The 21,889-nt window shown below is 36.1% G+C and overlaps 1 protein-coding gene across 5 annotated transcripts in view; it reads left to right on the top strand.

The window, feature by feature from the left end:
• PTPRZ1 (protein tyrosine phosphatase, receptor type Z1) overlaps positions 1-21,889 on the top strand; it is a 125,153-nt gene that overhangs the window by 21,704 nt on the left and 81,560 nt on the right. For all 5 annotated transcript variants that reach the window (XM_026051690.1, XM_026051689.1, XM_026051687.1 and 2 more), the window contains exon 2: positions 15,325-15,390. In XM_026051690.1, coding sequence (XP_025907475.1) covers positions 15,325-15,390 — 66 coding nt within the window. The remainder of the gene's footprint in view (positions 1-15,324; positions 15,391-21,889) is intronic.

Raw genomic sequence — 21,889 nt, 5'->3', positions numbered from 1 at the left:
CTCTTGAAGTTGATGGTAAAACTGAAGTAACATGTTAATGAAATGGAGTAGCAGAAGAAATTGCATGAAGTATAAAATGAATTACAGAAAGTTATAAGGGTGTATGAAATACGTCTGTTTTTAGTGGTAGGGATTTATGCACAAAAGAAGGATTTTTCTGGCTTCTGCTTCAAACTGTCATCACTTCTGTGCATGCCTTTAGGCAAAAATCATTTAGTAAAAAGATCATTCATGTCTTTCAGATATGTGTCAGAATGCTTGATTTCTTCCCAGATTGTTTTTAAGAGTAAACTTCAAGATACAGCCTTGAGATTAGCTTTAATTTCTCAGATCAAGGTCACTACATGTATGCAATGCATGACTATTGATATCAGTCTAGGGATTTTTACTTACTACAATTCTCTCGCACATGGAGAAAATGCTTGAATACTTCACTCAGAATAACTTATGCTTTGCTTTCTAAATTCTATTTGAATTTGGATAATTTAAAGCACAATGGGCTCTTTGCTTCAAAGAAAATACAGTAAGACAAAGGAAAAGGTTTGTCTAAGTTTATTTGAGGAAATTCTGTTGTATCTTGTTTCAGTTGAGGGCATTTTTGATAACATTATGAATTCTTTGTACTCTGAGATCACACCTGTATTTAATGGTTACACCAGAATCAGTGGCAAATCTTCCTGTTCCTTTGATGAAACTACAGAATCCCAGAATGGTTGAGGTTGGAAGGAACCTCTAGAGATCATCTAGTCCAATCCCCCTGCTCAAGCAGGGACACCCAGAGTACGGGGCACAGGGTGGCAGGGGCACCAGGCAGGTGTAGAAGACCTCCAGAGAAGGAAACTTCACAACCCCTCTGGGCAGCCTGTTCCACGGCTCCATCACCCTTACAGGAAAGAAGTTCTTACTCATATGGAGATGGAACTGCCTGTGCTTCAACTTACACCCATTGCCCTTTGCCCTATCACCGGCAACCACTGAGAAAAGTTTGGCCCATTCCTCCCTACATTCTCCCCTCTGCTACTTATAGATATTGATCAGATCTCTCAGTTTTCTCTTCTCCAGGCTAAACAAACCCAGCTCACTTAGTCTTTCCTCATAAGATGATGCTCCAGTTCCTTAATCATCTTTGTTGTTCTACACTGGACGCTCTCTAGAAGCTCCACATCCCTCTTGTCCTGGCGAGCCCAGAACTGAACACAATATTCCAGGTGCGGCCTCCTCAGAGCTGAAAAGAGGGGCAGGATCGCCTCCCTTGACCTGCTGGCAACACTCTTCCTGATGCAGCCAGGATCCCACTGGCCTTCTTGGCCACAAGTGCACATTTTTGTCTCATAGTTAACTTGTTGTCAGCCAGGACTCCTGGATCCCTCTGCGGCGCTGCTGTCCAGCAGGTCAACTCCTAATCTCTACTACTAGTGTAGCTGGGGTTATTTCTCCCCAGGTGAAGGATCTTATACTTGCCCTTGTTAAGTTTCTCACAGAGAGGCTTGGGTGCATCAGGAAAGCAAGAACAAGCTTTGAGATCAGAATTGTTACATGGTAATCTGATTTAAAATATTTCACAGCTTTACAAAGAAACTAGCAATTAGCTCTGAACTCTGAAAATTTTCATCCCTAAATATAAAAGAGAAATGTATTCAATTTGTAATGATCTTTATGGGCTGTAAAAACAGACTCTAGATTAAGAAAAAATAGAATTCCTTTCCTTGAAAGCCATGAATTTTGTTCAAGAAAGGACATTACTATCAAAATGTTGGTAAATTTAAAACTTCCATGTGATTATATTAGAAATAATGAATGTGTGTTTCTTTATTTTTAATTACTGGTACCACAGCAGAGTCATGGGAAGGGTTTTGCAGGTGCAGAACCTGCAGAGAGAAAGATTTTGAAGCCAGTCTATTGAAGGAGCAGATTGCATGTCAGCCCTAAATGAGTTGAGGGGTGAGAAAGCAAAGCTCAGTTGGTGATCAGATCTGAAATATAAGCTGAAGCATTTGAAGAAGACTGTGCTTCTTTCAGTCCCTATGGACTAAAAGACTATTCAGGTAAGTGCACTGACCTTCTTCATTATGTAACCTATCATTCACAAAAAAACCTCAGTAAGACCTACACAGATTCCTTGGAAGATTTGGTTTTCTTCTTCTGAGACAGTTTAAAACAGCAGAGATACTGAAAAATTAAACATATGATAAATGCGTATGTGATTTAGGTGCATAAGATATATTAGAACATTTGAATGTAGAAGATTGAAATCTCCTAGGCTCATTGTACGAATAGTTCCTAATAACGATACAGAAATATAGTTGCAATAAATCCTACATCTGCAAGAGCGTGTCTTGGGTTCTCCTCAGACAAAATCTTTGAGTGCAAAACTACAGCACTGACCAAGAGACCAAAATTGATTTCAGTGACATTTTTTGAGTAAGACCTATAAAAATGGATCTGAGGGGGAGTAGATGAATATCCTCCTTATATTGAGAAGATTCTGATTATGGCAAAAAAACCCTCTATTATTTTTAAAAAGATAAGCATTTTGAGGGCACCTTATTGGTCAAAGTCTAGTTATTGTAACTTAATGTAGTTTTATTCACAGCAATCGCACCACTGTGACTCAAGGAGTAATATTTTTATATTAAGAGAAGGCAATATCATGGCATAGCAAAATAGCTTTTTCACTGTAAGTATATTTCCATAACATATTTTTTCATTAATTTTAAGTAGCGATTATTTATTAAAATGACCACTTGAAAAAATCATCTGAAATACATTCATTTACCATTAACTAATTTGAAGTTTTTGGCTGTAAACCGTGTTTTAGGAGACTAAAGTATGTATTCTTTGTGAGTTTCATCACAAAATTCATGCCCATGAAAGCTTAACTGCCTGTTTTCTCTGCAGACTTATGTAAATTTCTGGGGACCTTGTGTGAATGGTAGGAGTCTGAATTTGTGTCCATGGTAATCTGCTCGATGTGTGGAGGAAGTTACAATGGCATTAACCCATGAAAAGGAGTAGTTGTTTTCATTGAAAGCAGTCAAGACATGCTTTGCATTCAGATCACCAACTTGTTCAGAGCCGGACATCTATTTTTTTCTTTTTTTTTTTTTAAAGAGCATCTCTTTGAAAGAGCTTAATGCTGGTCACCTGTTACACTCAAAATATGCCATTTATCTGTAAAGGGTCATTAAAAAAAAGTAGAAGAACAGAAAGAGTAGATACATAGCTGAAATAAAAGGGAAAAGAAAAAAACTCTGCTGTTGTTTACAACTTCTGCTTATGCAAGTAGCATAAGCTTATACATAAGCATGAAGCATGAAAATGGCATAACCATAAAGGCTTGTTACCTGCCTGAATCTGTGTGAATTTGTGCAATTTTTCCTTTGAACTGGAAATCTGGCAGCATCAGTCCAGTTCGCACCGCCTTCCTGGGCAGAGTGGGAGTTCTGCTCAGGTGTGACAATCAGACTCTGTTTTGGAGGGGCTTCCTCAAACATGAGAATTCAGAATCTCTCCATTCTACTGCCCTGTCTAGGTTGTGGTCTTACACGGACCTGACACGGAGAGAATTCAAGTCATTTCTGCACTTCAGCTGACTTTTCCTGCTATTACAGATGCTCAAGTCAGAAGAGAATAGTTAAAACTATGTTAACTTTATTAAAACTTTAAACTTTATTAAAACTATGTTAACTTAAATTGTACCCAGCAGTCTCATTTGAAATGTCCTCCTGTATTTAAATTAAATTACAGTACAAGGAAAAGTAACATTAAGCAACCTGTGTTTATATATATATGTCCAGTAGAGATTCAATTTGCAGGATTAATTAATACCTGTCTTGGCTTCATATCTATTACCTAGTGAAAGTAAAAGATCATTCTGCTCAGTATCTTAATACTGGTATTGTATATTCCACAGCCTAATGGTAGACTACTATTAGATACGGTTTTCTTTTGTTGTCGAGGAGAATGACTTTTGATATAAAAATAAGGTAACAAGGTAACAAAATGAAAGATTTGGCTATAATTTGCCATTCTTTTCTATAATATCTGTCTGGTGCTACTGTGAACATTTTATGTCACTGTTGGCTAAATAAGTTTGCTGTATTGCATTGTGAAACCACATTTAGAGAGCATTTTAAGTACATTTCCTGGCCTTCCTTGAAAATGGCATCATCCAACAGGTTTCCAGTGGAAAGAGACAGGTCTTTCAATGCAGAGTTTTGAATTAGCACAGCAAGAACAGCTGGTATTTGCCCCTAATCACATTTAAGAGCTGTAAATTCCAGGAATTATTTGTGTAAGAGCTACTGTGTCCTGCGCATTGTTCATCAGTGGAGACATTTGGCTACTTAAGCTATAGTGGGAAACGTGGTAACACTCCAAGGTACAGCTAGGGTAAAAACCACTGCTGGATCGTCTCACTGTAAGGAAATACAGCCTATCATTAAGGCAGATAAAGAACAGTCAAGTAAGTGCTATAATAGCTGGTATTTTTACTGGGCTCTTAAATTGTCTTTCTCTTGCTTACTGGTTATATCAAATCACAGACATGTTTTTTATCCCTTATGCTGTTTCAGACTACTAAAGGAAACATTTCTTTAAAAAAAAAAAAAAAAGCTTCTTATAGTAGTGGAACAAGAACTGTATCAAAGAGAAATCAAAGAAAAAAAAGAATAATAAGAAACATTTCTTTAAAAAAAAAAAAAAAAAAAAACCAGCTTAAACACTTTCTTAAATCTAAGTAGGGGAATAGCTGGTCATATGCACTTTTCCAGCCAACTTTGTAAAATTAAGTTCTTTGCTTACTTGAAGGTAAGTAGTGTGTGTCTGTTACAGAATAATAATTATTTAGAGCAATATAGAATACTTTATGTCAAAATAGTTTCAATAGAAACTCCATTCCATGAAGGACGAGTATTATTCCTGCTCCAAATACCGTGGATCATTCATGTTCACTATGTAAATATCAGGAATAGTCATACTGGGTCAGACCTGAATTCACTATTGCCTGAAAGCAGCCAGTGCAGATGCTTCAAAAGAATGGTACAAAATCCTGCAGCAGGTATAAGTGAAATACTCCTCAGTTGTTTTTCATATGTATTCTGATGCATGTCAGATCTCCTTATAAATAGGTTGGGACAACTCCAAATATTCTTAATATCTTTATAGCATTTTCATCTTCAAGTTGTTACACTCAGCAATTTCTGGAGGTTCCACAAATATAATAAAAAATATATCCTTTCACAGTTTTTATTGCTTTCATACTTCTCATAAATGCCCTGCAGTGTTTTTGTTATTCTAGAGAAAGGGAGAACGGAATTTCCCAATATTAATCTTAGGAACAATAATCAATATTCCTAATTGTTTTCTTTCTCAAAATAAGCATTCTTAACCTTTTCCATCTTCCCTTAATTGTTTTTGTTTTCCTCTATGTCTGTGGTCATGCACTCCCACATAATTCTGCAAAATTATTTCTGAGAAGGCAAGACCAATGTAGAGCATAGTTTTCCAATACAGGACATAGTTTTCCGTATGAAGCTCTACTGTATTATGTTAAGGAGTAATAATGTTCTTTCTTCACTATTTCTTATATATTTCCAAATTTCAGCTTTGAATTCAATCGGACATTGAGAGAAAAAAGAAAAACTTCATTCAGCTTTTCAAAGGGATGCCCTCTTTTATCAGCTTATATAGTTAAAAACCCAGTAAATTAAAAGTAGTTTAGTATTTTTCTCAGTGTACATATTTTTCTATTACTCTTATTATGTGTGTGCATGTGTGTGTATATATATATGTAAAATATAATTCATTGTTATTACACATTTACATTACCTGTTATAGCTCTCTTGAGCTCTCTTGAGCATTCTTGAAAGTATAGTCCTGCCTAATCTTAATAGCAAACATTGGCACACTGAAATATTTCTGCAAGTGTCATTCCTATTAAAACAGAAAATAGTTTATTTCTAGGATCTTTTAGCAAGCATTTTATTTCTTAAAAGCTGATGCCAGTGTATTAATTTGTCACCTGTTCTCCCCATTTAATGTAAAACTATATTGCAGTCATCACCATTTTATGGCTCAGTTTTTGTTGCTTTGTGAGCTATCTACTATGTGTGTTTTATGAGTATCCCAAGAAAAACCTCTACTCACCTGTATTCTGGAACTACTTTTCAAAGATTTGCACCTGTGTTGCTTTTGTAACGTTAATTTGTCACATTGGACCACTTGGTCATTTTACTTGTGATAATCAAGATCTTACTGTTTTGTTAGATTGTGCTGGTTGTGCTTGCTTCCCCTTATGAATTCAATTTGCCTTTCTTTGCTAAGCTCTGTGGTAAAGACATACTAATATATTTATATTATTGGGCTTAGAGTTAACTTTTATATAGATTGAACTGCATGTTCCTCTCTCCTCAGTAAGTTTATTATTCCCTAAGATATTCTCCATGGTCTATTAAAGTTTAAACTCTCCTTACTCATTCAAGGAAGTGAGCTTTAGCTTCATTTTATCTAGTTGGGCCTGCTTGTTTAATTGGAAGTATTTTACAAGAAAATAACTACTGAGAGAGCTTCTTCTAAGTCTATATGTAAACATCCAGGCAATCTCCTATTGATAGCTCTCTTTTACTAGTCTTGATGTGCAACATCATCACAAAGCCAGGCTTCCTCCACAGCACAAGTGCCTAAGTGCCTCCAGTACAAAGCATCCTAATTACATGACCGAAGAATATTCACAGAAGACCTTCTCTATCCAGCCTATTGAACTTATTCTCTATATCACAAAACCTTTAAATACATTTTCATAAGAGAGGGAAAGATGGGCAAATGTTTTGGAGCCTACAAACTGAGGCACTTATCCATGGTTTTAGTGCTTTGCAGCTAGACCTAGGGCCAGTGCCTGTTTGCAGGGGTACGTGTAAGAGCATGAAATGGCCTTTTGGGGCAAAAATCCCTTTGTAGAACTAAGTCTCCATCACTTAAGAACCTAAAGCTCTTAGTACTATGGAGAGCTAAGCTCTAAACTTGCTGAGATCTTAAGTGTGTAAGTTCCTAATGTGCAAATGACATTGTCCATCTAGCTGCAATTTTACAAGTCACTTCAGGTGTGGTGAAATGTGCTTGTAAGGTGTGAGATTACACAAGCCATTAACTCACTGTACATTTTTAGGTATTTGCTTTCCTCTAATGTTCACTGAATTTAATTGACAAAGCAATTAATTTATTAATGGGCAATATACTGCATTTAATCTGGAGTCCCTGTAAGTCCCTGTAATTAACTGGAAATGAATTTAATAGTTATATACATTAGATACATTGTATTCATTTTGTTCAGGCCACAATATTTAACTGTGTTTAAAAAAAAATCCTGTAAATCATAATAACATTCACAGGCTTCATGATTTTTTCTTGCAAAGATTAAAATCCTTAGTGCTAGAAAGTTGCAGTCCATTTGTGGTTGGTTATTGAGTGTTGACAATTGGCTGCCACAATATATGCACTTTCAGTTGTATGGAACTAATCTGGACCTAGGAAGAGGATTACTGCAATTTGGTTTTGAGTTCAAACTGTGTTATACACTTAGTATAGGATTGCAAGTAGCAAGAGGTCAGAGCCTCCATTTTGTGGTTCAGTGCACAAATTAAGGCTTTTCACAGAGTGCCACTGCCACCTGAGACCTGGATAAAAGCTTCTTACCGTGTTAGCAGAAGGCTGGGTTGTGTGGGGAAGTGGTTATTGCAGTAAGGTAAAACTTTATGGTTATAGTGATTGATTAAACCATGAGTATATGATCTTATTGGACTGTTATTTTCACATTTTTGGGTCAAATCTTATGCAACTACGTTTGTGTGTGCTGGCAGAATTCATTGAGAGATTAGAGAAAGAATATTAATTAAAGTATTCAAAAAATGATTTTTTTTTCTCCCCTGAAATCTCAAAGCTGTATTCTGGTTCCTGCTGCTGTTACCTGAATTGTGCATAAATTAAATATTTAGGAGATGGAGGGAAGGGGGATATATATCTGTACTGTGTCTGTCTGCATTCCTGTGGCTCCCATATAGCTTGCCAGGCAGATTAACCTTTTCTCTCTAAAAATAATTGATTACATGCAGGCCAGACTGTAGATCACACTAAATACCTGACAAACGCCTCTCTCTTCACTCGTAAATATTGTTAACTATCTGAATTCAGAAAGCATCTGTTAAATTCAAGTTCTGTGGGAAATAAAAGGCAGAACTGGGATCCATCTCACTGCTTTCCTCATGGTAGTCTCTTGAATGTATATAAAATATGAGATATAATTTGGTCTAAAAAAAATACCTAATAGTAAAATCAATATACGTAACGAACACTGATGTGCATAATAAAACAGAAGAGAAGGAATTCAAATAGAATAGACTTTAAAATGGCACTTTTTTGGTGGGGTGATATCTCATGCATTTCATTAAAGCATCTGACTGGAAAGAAAACTCAAGCATTAAGAACACTGCTTCTGGCTGTGTTGTAATTAGCTAAAACAAACAAGCAATCAATGAGCACTAACTGGTGGAAATGTGTGGCAACACAGCAGTGGTATGGTGTTCTGCTTGCAAGAGAACAGGGCATTGGGTGCTGGGGGCTGCATGTCCTCCCACCTCCACTAAGGACAAGAAAGTGACCGTGATCAGTACAGCCCCCAGGCCACAGGTTGCATTGCAGTGTGTTAGCACACACAGCACTTGGAAATGAAAGCCTAAATGAGACTGATTATCTTGGGGGGGGGGAAAAAAAAAGCAAGAACTACTTCCTAGAAAGTGCTATGTAAGTATGTGCAATGCTTGGCCTTGATATTTACTGTCTTCCAAATACTACCCTTCTGCATTTTATGAATTTAATGAGGACAAATGTGGGTGGCACTGCTGCTGCAGACCACACATCCAGAACGTGCACCATGGGAGATCCCATATCTGTCCTGTGTTCAGGAGCTAGCCACATGGTAGGGCTGTAATAGCAGCGTAATGAGGATCTTAAATGAGGTGAGGAAAAGGAAAGTGCTATTCTCATTCCCTCTCAGAGCTTAAATCAGGAAGGGCTAGTTACTTCATTCAGTGAAAAAACATTCTGTTTTAGTTCCAGGAAAAAACTCTCCTTAAGCACACCAGAATTTTCTTCTGGCTCTGTGTAACTTATACATCTTTTTCCAATCATTTCTATTCTAGACTGTGCCTTAAAGACTAAATTGCAGCCCTATGTGTAAGAGTAACATATTTTGTAGTACCAGACTGTACTCAAAGCAAACACTTATCATTTTGTCTATTCAGCAGTGAGTTTCCCAAAGGTTTGTATACTTACAATTTCAATTTGAAAAGTGAGACTTAAATAGAAGGCGGACACTCAAGTTCAAAATTACCTGAAGTAATTTTGAAGAAAATTACTGAATTTTTTTTTACACATTTGCTGTCTGATCTTGAAGATAACCCAGCTCTTGACCTGAAAGTCTTTCAGATAGATACTTAAAATTCTGCTTTAGGATTTGTGGTGAATTTTCAGTCTAGATAATATGGAATGACTTGGAACCTATTTCGTACCTAAGACATGCTTCTAGTTTAAAGAACTAGACATCTTTCAGGCAAATTTTCAAGACTAAACCAGGTAAGAACATGTGCAAAAATACACATTTGCAGTGCTAAATTCCATGTTTCATTGGTATTGCCAATGCTTTTCCATCAGTATTATCGGTATCACACTTCAGCATATCAATTCCATTGACATTGGGATGCTTAGTGGGCAGGAACTGGAGAGGTTCAAATCTACATAGCAAATGCTCCAGAACAGTTCCCAAAGTGTAGACATAATTTCTGCAGAAGCAGGTGAGATAAGTACTCCCCATGTTCCTATTCAAACTGTCATTGTGCAGAAATGTTTAAGTAATACAGGAGAAAACTCCGGGAAGAAATAGATGCTGTAGTAATAGCTCAGAAATCCAGTCTTGTGTCTAAAAATTCAGGCAAATGAAATGTCTTTAGAGTATGCTTTCATGCATTGTATTTGGCAGGGCGGCATTGAGAAGGGGATGCTTTGAAACTTGTTTTGAAGTAAATATTCATAAATGAATTTTAAGGTATTTGCACTTATTCTATTTTTTGACTTTTGATTTCCATCTCTGCCACTATTTTAACAGTTCTGCCAAAATACAGTAAATAGAACAGTTGAAGCTTAATTAATTGTTTGAGGGTTTTTTAGGAAATAACACATTAGTTCCTTTGCTTTTGTGTGCTTCTTCTGGTATGTCAGTGGTTTACATACTTTTTCCTATATTTTTAGCAGTCTTGAGATATTTCCTTTTCTTCAAAAGATTTGTATGTAGTTGGTTACAATAACAGGAAGGGAAAAGTATGCATGAGTTCCATAACCTGATGCAATTGCAAGAAATTCCAAATATATTTAGAAGTTTTTATATATATATATATATATATATATATACACACGCACACACACACATACACACACACTCAATTTATATATGTATATATCATGTATTTTTTCTGATAAATCTGTGTATATGCATATACATGTCATTTTTCATGAGATTTCTGTTACATTGTTTACATTATATACTGTATTAAACAGCATATATTTTATTAAAGGTTCCTTTGGGATGACTTGCATAAAGTCTACTCATGAGTAATCTATAAGGACTACTCATGAGAGCTAGGTAGATATTACTAAAACTGTAGTACTTTACTGATCTGTAGATGTTCATGAGTCGGGAGGCATTAGAGAATGATATTTTGATGGTTTTGGAGTCTGGTATAGGATTTTTTAAAAGTTATTTTTACCTTTCATTGCAATTTTGAAGTGTCTGTTGTACCAAGTTCCCAGTTTGTTGAAAAGGAGATTGTAAATATTTTTTACTTGGTTACCAAATACAAGAGTGTTTCATTCCTAATTATGTGCAATATATTCCTTAAATTTTCCAGAAATCCAAATCATAAAATTTTCCCTTCAGTTTTGCTAGAATACTTGTTTCTTTTTATAAAACCCAGTTTGCCTCAATACATACATCAAACAATAGTATAATATCTTTAGTAAAATTATGGACTTCCTAAAACTCTTATTTGTCTTCAGACACCTAAAATCCATTTAATATTTTAAAGTTCAAGTTGGTCATCCTGTGTTCCTGGGTTATCTAATTCTATAGGTATCTAATTATTGAGGTATCTGTGTATTTAGCCCAAAAGCTTCATAGGCACTTAATTTCACTCATCTGTGCATGTTGAGAAATATCTGTTTTGAAAAGACAAGTACCAGTCCCACATCTGAAAGCTCTTTGTCATCTAAGCTTTCGTGAGCAGGCACCTGTATGCTTCAGAAATTCACAGCCTTAAAACTTGACGTAGTCAATGCTCCATTAGCGGTTGCTAATGGTTGTCCAAAAAGAGGAAATCTATGAAACTGTTTTGCTTTGTCTTCAGGTGATGTGTACGGGTAAGGGACAACAGGTGGAATGACATACCTAACATTCCTTATACTTTCCATTTTTCATATACAAATGCATTAGAAAACTGTATTGCAATGTGCAGTGTGATTTATAAATCCTAGCTGATACTCTAGGGTTTATTATTCTTTTAATCCATGACACTTTCACTGTTAAGTTGTGACAGGTTAAGCGAGAAGAATGTCTTCTGATGCTAAATGATATGTACTTTTAAATTAACCTCATCAATTTTTTTTTTTTTTTTTTTTTTTTTTACATACACACTATTGTGCCATTACTAAATTAACGTGGCAATTGTCAGATTGTAAGAAAAATGCATTGGCATTACATTTAGTTTAGGGGAAGTCTGACTGTTTTCTCAGTCTGTATCAGAATGAAAAACCTCTACTGCAGGATAATAAATAGAACTGATCCTATAAGTATCTTGACATATATTGATGTCTTAAAAAAAGTCAATGCAGAAGGAACTCTGTTTTTTATTTTTTCCTTTGACAATTTCTCTAAGACTTTTAGCATTCTTAGACCCATCCTGACAAAAGAATTTGAAACATGTTGACTTTCAAAAAAAAAAAAAAAAGAATATATGAAAAGATAGAGGTGGGCTATTAAATCACTTTGATATTCTTCAGGATTTTACAGAAACTATTATCAAAATAAATAAATCGGTAGAAGAGGTACGCTGTTCACACCAATACTTCGCATTGTCATAAATGATTTTACTGACACTTCTTGTCAATGAGACTGTCTAGACTGTTAGCAGGTTGTGGTCTGAATCTTTTTGTTCCTCCATTTGTATAAGTCATGGATTATTTACATTAAGGAAGTAAAGCTGTGTGAAATAAATTTCATCCACACTATGATTTATATTCCTGTGATCTTCCTATGAATGGAAGGAGCTAATCTAAAGACAGAGACATTATGGGAAAAGCATTGTACATGGCGTCGGACCGTAGCTTAGGCTGAGAGGAAGCTAAACTAGCTTTCAGTTCTCCTTTTGACCTCTTAGTTCTAGGAGCTGGTGTCCTTGACACCCCATTGGCAAAGCAGACAAGCATAAAGACCTGGTAAAATTACAGCAGGCAGGTATGCCTTGCATCCCCAGATTGCACCTGAGCTATAATCCTGCCTGGTAACAGGGCATGTGTGTGGAGTGCAGCATCCCAAAATGCGCCTTGCGTCTAAGGTGCTGTCCTCAGAATACCTCTTTTATTACGGAGGGATCTCTGGTGGATACTAGAGGCTTGTTTCCTTAGCATCTGTCAAAGGATGCTGACAAAATTCAGAGACTTAGGATTCCATTTCCACTTCTTTGATTCATTTACTGTGGTACAGTGTGCCAAGTAAGAGGCTCCCACTCACAAATATTTTTACTTAAATTTCCAGAAGTTTTTTCTTTTTTTTTTTTTTTTGAATATAAATAAATACATATTGAGGACCTGGATGTTTCTTTCTTTCACAAGAGAAATATCGTATTAGGAGGAAGAGAATCTGGTTATTTATATATTTTTAATGGGAAAAATTATCTACCAGATCTGTTTACTCCCAGTACTATGCTTTACCAGAAAGCCCTCTTCATTTTCTTCCCATGACTGTAGAGTGGAACATGAGAGAAGGTCAACAATAAATAAGTCATTCTAGCTATCCCTTATGAACAGAGGAGTTTTTGTTGACATTTTTCATAACTTTATGGGCCTCTGGGATTGAAGTATGTGTTAATTGGACAGAATATAAAAGGAAACAGGTCTCATACAGAAAACTCTGACTTTGAAGGAGCTTAGGAAAAGGGGACAAAAAGCATTTAATGATATCTTGTATATCTCCTTAACTTGCATAGAAATATAACCATACAGTCAGTTAAGACATGATCCTGCAACTGAACTGCCTTGTTCTATGAATAAATCAACAACCTGCAGAAACATGTTCACCACCATCCTGAAAGCCTGGAAGCGAAAGAGAACATGAAGGATTTTTTTTTTTCCTTCATAAATCAGCTACTCAACCAGTAGAATTAAGACTATTTTAGGTACTGGCTGAAGACAGTCAGTGTCACTAGGGTCAAGCTGGCTCTCAAGCTGATAATTTTAAAAGTCCAAGTATCAGTTTCATAGATTTGTCTGCCAAAACGCAAATTTTCTTCCTCTTTTGTGAAGACTTTCACATCATTACTTTTATAATTTAAACCCAATGTAAGGCATATAAATACACTATTTAAACAGGTATCTACTATTATATACCAAAAAGAAAACAGATGTCACTTTGTTGACTTCAAAATAAAATAATTTCCTTCTGTCTTGTCTCTGTATTGTCACTTGGTCAACACAGAGCACTTATGCAACAACACGTTATAAAATGCATGGCTGTGATATTACGCTGGTAGTTCAAGAGAAGAATTGCTGCATTGACTCGTGCCCATACACTACCATGCAAATGCACAACTTTTCCTTTACTGACTATGATTTTCAATTGCTTCCATCCCCTAATGAGGTTTGCTTTCTCTCCCCCTGCCCTTTTGCCATGTATTTTTAATAGAAAGAGGCAATACCCAAACCACTGGCAATCACTGCAAGTGTGAGAACACACAAGCCTGTGAGTGTGCTGTGAACAGACTGTGCAAACACAATAGGTGAATAGCAGAGTAAAGAAGGTGTATGAACTCCTAAAGTCTTTTGGCATTTATATAGGCTTTCCGTAAGATTTACTGGGTCTATACGTGTGTAATGCACCAAAAAAGTGAACCTTGCCCCTTTTTTTCTTGTTCATTGAAGCTATCACTCCTTGTCTATCAGACCTCCATGTGGAATTTAAAGAGTGGTGGGACGCTCTCACGCCCAAGCCCTGCTTAGTTAGCATATGAATGCTCAAATGATTGTTTGAAGTAACAATTATGAGGACAATGGATAAAGGAGGAAACTGCAGACAGCAGCTAACACCTGTGAATCAGAACTTAAACAACTTACTTTTGCATAATTAATTAAAGGGAGAGGAACAATGCACACTGACTAAAAATATGGTCCACAGACAATGCTTGTACATGCAAATCCCCTTGCTGCTGCTTTCAGTTACACTAGTCACATAAGGGGTTTGATCTTACTGCAGAAATCTTAATTATGAATGAATGTTGTGTAAGTGTTGCAAAAGACTTCTGGCACGTAGTGGAAAGGGAAGAGAAAAACATTTAGAGAAAAAGGGGAGTAGATACTATGGACACTGTTCCATGGAATCATATTTACTGCAAAATACGAGAAGAATTCTGTGATATTTTCTGAAGAAAACAATTCCATATGTGTGCTGCTGTTATTTCTGAAGCAGATTAAGTTGTGCTTCCTTCAGATTTCTCAGTGCTTCATAAGATTACGATATGTATGTAGACTGTCTATGTAGACTGTCTATGTAGACTGACTATGTATATATGACAGTCTCAGAAAACCTGTATCCCCAGTTTGCATATATTAAACAATGTCTTGACCATGATGAATTCAATGTTTAGCTGTCACTGAGTTCAAAATATCCCCAAGTGGCTCTTTCAGAAGCCATATAAAATAAACTTTCTTCAAGTGGAACGTCTGGTTCTATTTGTATTAATTTTACAAAGGAAAATACGGTTGTGATGAAATATAGAAAGTAGGAAAGAAAATAGATATGATGTGAAAAGAAGACTTTGTGTTCTTCTGTTTGCTTTATTTGTGGCCTAAATGATGAGGCCAATCACATTCTACTTATGAATTCTTATAATTCAAAATCTAAGACCAAAGCGACTGGTTATTTCGTTCCTTGGCATAGACAGTCATCTGCACTTCTTATTCTTGTTAGTGTCCCAATTTTAATATTGTAAATTCATTAATATTTTGCAGATTTGGTGTACGGATACTATAGACAACAACGGAAATTGGTTGAAGAGATCGACTGGTCATACACAGGTAGGCTACTTGGTCTTATTGAACTTACTGTGTTTGGATATTTTCATTTCCACTGTTAGAAATTAAAGCACCTGTTGTGTATGTAACACTTTCCATCTACCTAAGCAATTGCTAATGTAGAAATGATAAGTAGGAAATAGATTCTGAAAAACTTCATGAACAAGTATTCTGCATACTGTGTAAATGGAGCAACTACTTTTGTTTCCACTTTTGTTTCTTATATATATAACTTCCGGAAAGAGCAAGTCCTCATCCATGTGACCTTAATCCTGAGATGTGATTTACTTGTAGAAGGCTGAGCTGGTATATTGTTAGATACTCTTTCCTCATGTGAAGATTACTGTTCTGGCAAGTTTGAAAACAGACAGAAAGGCTGAAACAAAACACAACACTGTATATGGATAAGACATAACCATATACTGCATATGAACCTCTGCACTTTGCTCTTGAGCACTTGAGCATCCTTTTCACACCGGATCACACTTTAATTAACATAAACATAATCCAGATATTTTGGCACTGAGTCATTTATATTCATAAAATAGATACATCCTTAAATTCTGCCTGAACTTTACTTAATTACAGAATGGCTAAGGGAAATTCACTATTTGACTCCTAGATTTTTTCAGTGGCACCACTTTCAGTCACACTGAAGAAGTACTTTTATCTTTAAATGTTATGTATATTTTACCCAGAGTCAATTATAAATATAGAAAGTGATTTCCTGTAGTTGTGATAGGTACTGACATTCTAAATAATTCAAGTTATTCCGTTTCAAAAGGCAGCAATTTATAGGAAGAAATAAGGTCTCGCTGTCAAATTTCAACATTTCATATATTTTATTCAAAATATGTTCCCGAAATTAAAGAATGCTACACCATATATTTTGATATACACCAAATATTTTGATGACATAGTGAATATTTTTAATTTCAATTCTAAAAACAAAATCAACATTTTTTGATGTAGAAAAAATAAGTGTAGTGAGACAATGTATTTCCTCAAAAGAGTTACATAATTAGTTGATGGACAAAGATGATTTCAACATTTATCCACAATACCAAGGCTTATTACTTCAAACTATAAAACAAGTAATATGATTTTCTATTATTTCTCTGTCATAGATAAAAGATTATTTTTTATTGATACTGTTTCTCTGCATATTTTTTTGACAAAATGAATTGTATGAAATAGAGTGAAATATAAGGCTCTTTATTAACATGGCTACTTGGCATTTGTTTCCATGTCCAAAAGATCACATATAAAATATCTTATGATATCATAAAGAAGATTTTTTTTCTTGCTGAAGCTTCTTTCTATCAAGGATGGCAATTATGCTTGGAATATGAGTTTTTTTGACTTATACATCAAACAAGACACTTGGTTAAGGGGAAAACAGGTCTGGATTCCATTAAAAACAAGAAATTGAACACAGTCTTCCAGGAATTAACAGAAGCTGAATGCTTTCTAAAATTGAATTCTCAATGTTCTTTGTCTTGTCACTGAATGGTATTAACTTCAGCATTTGCTGCCACTCATTATGTGATACATAATGCTGCAATATGATGATATAATGCAATATGATGATACATAATTGTCTCACAGATGTTGGCAACTCTGATCCTGGACAAAGGGTTATTTAAGTGTAAACTGTTGAGTCTCATAGTATCAAAGGAAAATTTTAGTGCTTCCTTGCAAAAGTGCCTCATATTTCCTTTTCTTCTGAATGGAAACATGAATCACAGAATCAGAATAGTTTAGGTTTGTAAGAATCATTGGAAATCATCTAGTCCAACTCCCTGCTAAAGTCCTGCTAACTTCAAAACTGAAGCAGCTTGTTCAGGCCATGCACAACTGAATTTAGAAAATCTCCTAAGAGGGAGGTTCTGCAGCTGGGACGACATGTTTCACTTTCAATTTGAAGATTTTTTTCCCTGTATGCAGTGGAAATTTTCCTTCCTGCAACTTGTGACATTCCCTCTTGCCCTTTCACTGTGCATGTCTGAGTAGAGTCTCTCACCGTCTCTTCTGTAAATCCCCTGGACATGGCAGTAGCCTGCAGTTAGCTTTCCCTTCAGCTGTGTTCCTTGTCCTGCTGGCTGCACTCTTGCTAAGGCAGCCCAGTGTGTTGCTGCCCTTCCTTGCTGCAAGGACATGCTGCTGACACACATACAACTTGCAGGATATTTAATTATGGCCCCTTCAAGTAATCTTGAATAGCTGGTGTATTTCAGTGGTAAAACTTGGCAGTATGTTGATGCTGTTCTGGACCTTAGACCAGTACTTTTTCCTTTCTTTTTTTTTTTTTTTAATAGGATGCACAACATTAGGCATGCAAATGTTGTCTCCATTTATACCAAGAAGCTTATAAATCTAAATATGATGCTTCAGAACTGTGTAGCTGTGTCAAAAAGAGCTAGAAAAGAGCTAGATGCCGGAGTGCTGATATAACAGAATTTCAGCTTTAGCATAGCCAGTGGCAAGGATTTGCTTTCAAAATAATAGGAAAATTCAGAGAAGGAATTTAAAGAGAGTTTAAGGCTCTGGATCCTGTTCTTTACAGGGCAGGGTAGAGTCTGATATTGGAACCATTTAGTTCCAATGGTCGGGAGCCAGATCCCAACAGACTGGCTCTTTTGGAGAGCCGGCAGCCCCAGCAGGAGTTTGCTAGAGGTGGAAGCCAGCAGCTGCTGGCTGAACTGACTGTGATTTAATAAACAGTTCTACCAGAACCAACTGAAATGTCTCCAAGACAGCCCTGGCCAAAAGCTGGTAAAACCTTTTGGAATCATTGGCCAGATAAGACTGTGCTCTGGGGATGCATATCAAATTAAGTTCATATTTTTTCCTGCCAGATATCATAACAGTATCAACATAACTTTGTGAAAAGATCTGATTTTATCACCTCACATGAAATAAATCACTTTGTGATTTATTTGTGATTTATAATCCCAAAATACAACCATGAGTGATGTGCCATATCAGTTGTGAATAACAAGTGAATAATCAGTTGTGAACAGTAAAGAAAAGCTTACACTCTTGGGCACTATGTGTTCCTTCTATAAAAGATACAGCATAAGAAATCAAAATAAGATGCATTGTTTTATTAAGTCATATAAAACTAACTCTGGAGAGAATGTCTGTTCAGTAGATGCTTATGCTTCCAGAGGCTGTCAAACCATTTCTTGCGTGATAGCTCATTATATGTGTTTACATCACTAGGATCACACAGTCACTGATGGTTCCAGTCTTTTGTCACTAAATTTACAGACTCATTAATTAAAAAGATGATTACATTATTATGGCTTTGGGAAGGCTGATGATTCAGCAACCGAAATTACAGTGTTATGCATCTGCCCACGCCAAAGAGACGAGGAGTCCTCAAGGAGGGAGCTACATGCTGGCTTAGCTGAACACAGAGAAATCCCCTTTTAAGATATCTCAGTGTACTGAATCAACAACACGAAGTGTGTTATTCAAAAGAACCAAATACACAACAGCAGCAACAAAAACAGAAAGCTATTTGGTATATTAATGATGAGGCCTCTGAATTCATATGGAATTCTATGGTTTGGAAAAGTCTGTTTTAAAAATTGGCTGCCACCCTTCTTTTAAATCATATCAAGCTTGATCTTTGAGTATTCCTGGTCTGATATCATCAAAGTTCAATTTTTTAGATTTGTTTCACTCAACATTTTGAGAGTAATCTGTATAGAAAACTGAATATATGCAATAGATATAAAAAAGATGAAGTGCATTCAGTCAGAGCTCATAATCCTGACCCTTCAAAGCTGGATGCCTGTACACAATAAAGAAGAATGGCTTGTTGATATTCACAAGGTTTCTAACAGATTTCTAACAGATAAAATCATCTCTCTTTTTTTTTCATTTCACAATTCATAATAAAGATTTCCATGCTCTGTTTGCTGGAATTTCCAGCACCGATAAGGTCTACTCTGTCTCACATTTTTCCCCTTCATAAAACAGGAACCTGTTAGATCTTGTTCAGAAACAGTACATCATCTCATTCCAAACACTGAAGAGATTGGGAGGATCTGTTTATGAGATATAGAGAGTAAAAACATTTGATTTTTTTTTTTTTTTTGGATTAAGTGTTTGATAGGAAAATGTAGGACTCAAGGGTCAGAAAGATGTAGAATCTAACCATTAAGTAAATGTGATTTGAAGTTAAAAGCTTTTTTGAGGACTACTGTCTTTCAGAATACACTAAAACAAAAGGCAAAAAGGATACTGAGGCTATCTCACAGTAGACTTCTTACTTCTTGCTTCTACTTAAGCATCTTTGCCCTTCAAAAGAATCATAAAACTATCCTCATATATGTGCCACTTTTTTTCCTCATATCCTCATATATGTGCCCAGGAAACAAGGTCTGCTCCTGCTCATGTTCAAAGAAGGCCTTCTTTTGCTCATTTGCTACAGCTGTTTGTTTAGACCTGTTTTTGAACATTTTTACTGAAATGGGTATTCTACTCTATTTATGCTACTATTCTACTCTATTTATAATAGCCTGTTATTTTTTTCTACTGCACTCAAATGCCATTCATTTTACCATGCCCAGTTTGCATGAGTACAGACAAAATGAAGTATGAAAAGATATATATATATATATTTTAATATACTCACAAATTAAATATCCAATGATACAGACAATCATCTACTCCTGTATTCTCATAAGATGCAGGAAATCCTTCTAACAGCTCACTGGAAAATTATCATTTTCTATGACCATGCCTTTCCATGGATTACCTTGAAATAGTATTCACTGAAGCCATTCATAATTTTGTGCAACACACTAATTCAATGCATAGCGCTCCCAGATCCCCTTCCGTGGGTCAATAAGGATTAAAGCAGGTCTACCAAATGCAGGACCAACTCAAGAGAGAGACAATTGTGCTTTAAGAGGAGTATGAGAAATGAAAAATGCAAAGTAAGAGGAAGGACCCTGAAGAGGAGGAGCCTGGAGGAGATGGTCTCCTTCTTTGGCAGCAGAAAGCTCCCAGAAGGAGCACACAGTTTTAGGTACCCACACAGCTAGAACTGTTGCCAGCAGGATGAGGATGCATGATAGGTATCTTTCAGTGTGCTGGAATTAGAATTAAGCAGAAGGTAGAGGAGACAGCAGCTGAGTGGGATGGAGTGGGTTTTGATAATAGACATTGAACAAGATAATGGACAGTTCCAAATTTTACGAACTTGGAAGGAACATAGATTTGTTTTCCAAAGCTAGTCCATTTGGAACATTTCACTCCGAGACATAATAGCTCAATTTCTAAATTTTGAATGTGAAATTTCTACAAATTACTGTAAATGAACCTTAAAAAAAAAAACAGTTATGCAACTATGTATTCTGGAATTTAATTTTCAGATCTTATTATTTTTTCCATGAAAATGCCTCATCAGCAGTTTTGTTTTGAATGAATCAGCATTTTACTGAAATAAATGAAAACAAATCACTGGTCTTTATAAAACTAGTCTATAGAAGTGGCGCTTTCATTTCCACCAGTTTGTGCTGTTGCATGTGAACAATGTCACCTTCTTATTTCAGAGGCAAAAGTAGCTATTACTTCTCTTCAATGTTCCATTCAGAACCAGCACAGCTGGAAGCCTGTGACCGGATTCTGTGCTCCCTTGAGAGGCATTTCCTGCTTCATTTCTTTCCACCTGCTCCCAGTTACATAGACTGTATGGTTAACAGCAATAACTAGTTGGATTTGGCAAATGGTACTAATTCACAACAAAACAGGATAAATTAGGAGAGGCATAAGTAATTTTTATTTGGACACAGAATGCTTTCTATTGGGAGTTTCTGAGGGATAATGAGGGATTTTTTATATACAGTCAGTTTATGTGCAGTATCATGACTTGCACTCACACATTAGCCAACTTCTAAGAAACCTGAAATATTCGGGAGAATTATACAGCTTATTTATAATGGGAAGATCCATTCTGAGTAGTTTTTCTAAAGAAGGCTGTGCTTTGTGTACTGCAGTGACAAGCTTTCCATTCCACACTGAAAAAATAGTGGGACATGAGTAAAAACTGTGTATATCTCAGAGGAAGTATGTGTTTACAAATGAAGGCTCTGAAGCCTTATAGTTGTACTTGAATTTCATGGTTTCACTTCCCTTTGCCCCATTTAGTCATTCTGATTTGTTTGAGACCACCCTTTCCCATTTAAAAGTGATCCTTTCATATAGAGTCAAGCCGAAAGCTATTAAAATCTGAAACTCTTTTTCTGCTGCAGAGTCTACTGATCCCTGACTGTGGCCATATGCACAGCACGGATTTACCAGCCAGACTGTTCCCTCCATCATTTGGTTGACAGAATTGCAGAATTTCAGCTCTCAGCCAATAATCTTGTCGAGCTGTGAAAGGTGCAAAAAGTCCTTTTTGCTAACAAGCCAGGTCAGGGCATCTAGCCGCAGGGCAATTAGGCAGGTTCCTGCTACTCTTTAGCAGTTGTGTTTGCAATAAACT

The sequence above is a fragment of the Nothoprocta perdicaria genome, unplaced genomic scaffold (genome assembly GCF_003342845.1).
Source record: "Nothoprocta perdicaria isolate Ctin4 unplaced genomic scaffold, notPer1 scaffold_79, whole genome shotgun sequence".
NCBI classification, from domain to species: domain Eukaryota; kingdom Metazoa; phylum Chordata; class Aves; order Tinamiformes; family Tinamidae; genus Nothoprocta; species Nothoprocta perdicaria.
Note: the sequence above shows the minus strand (reverse complement) of the source record. Positions and strands in the feature narration are given on the sequence as shown.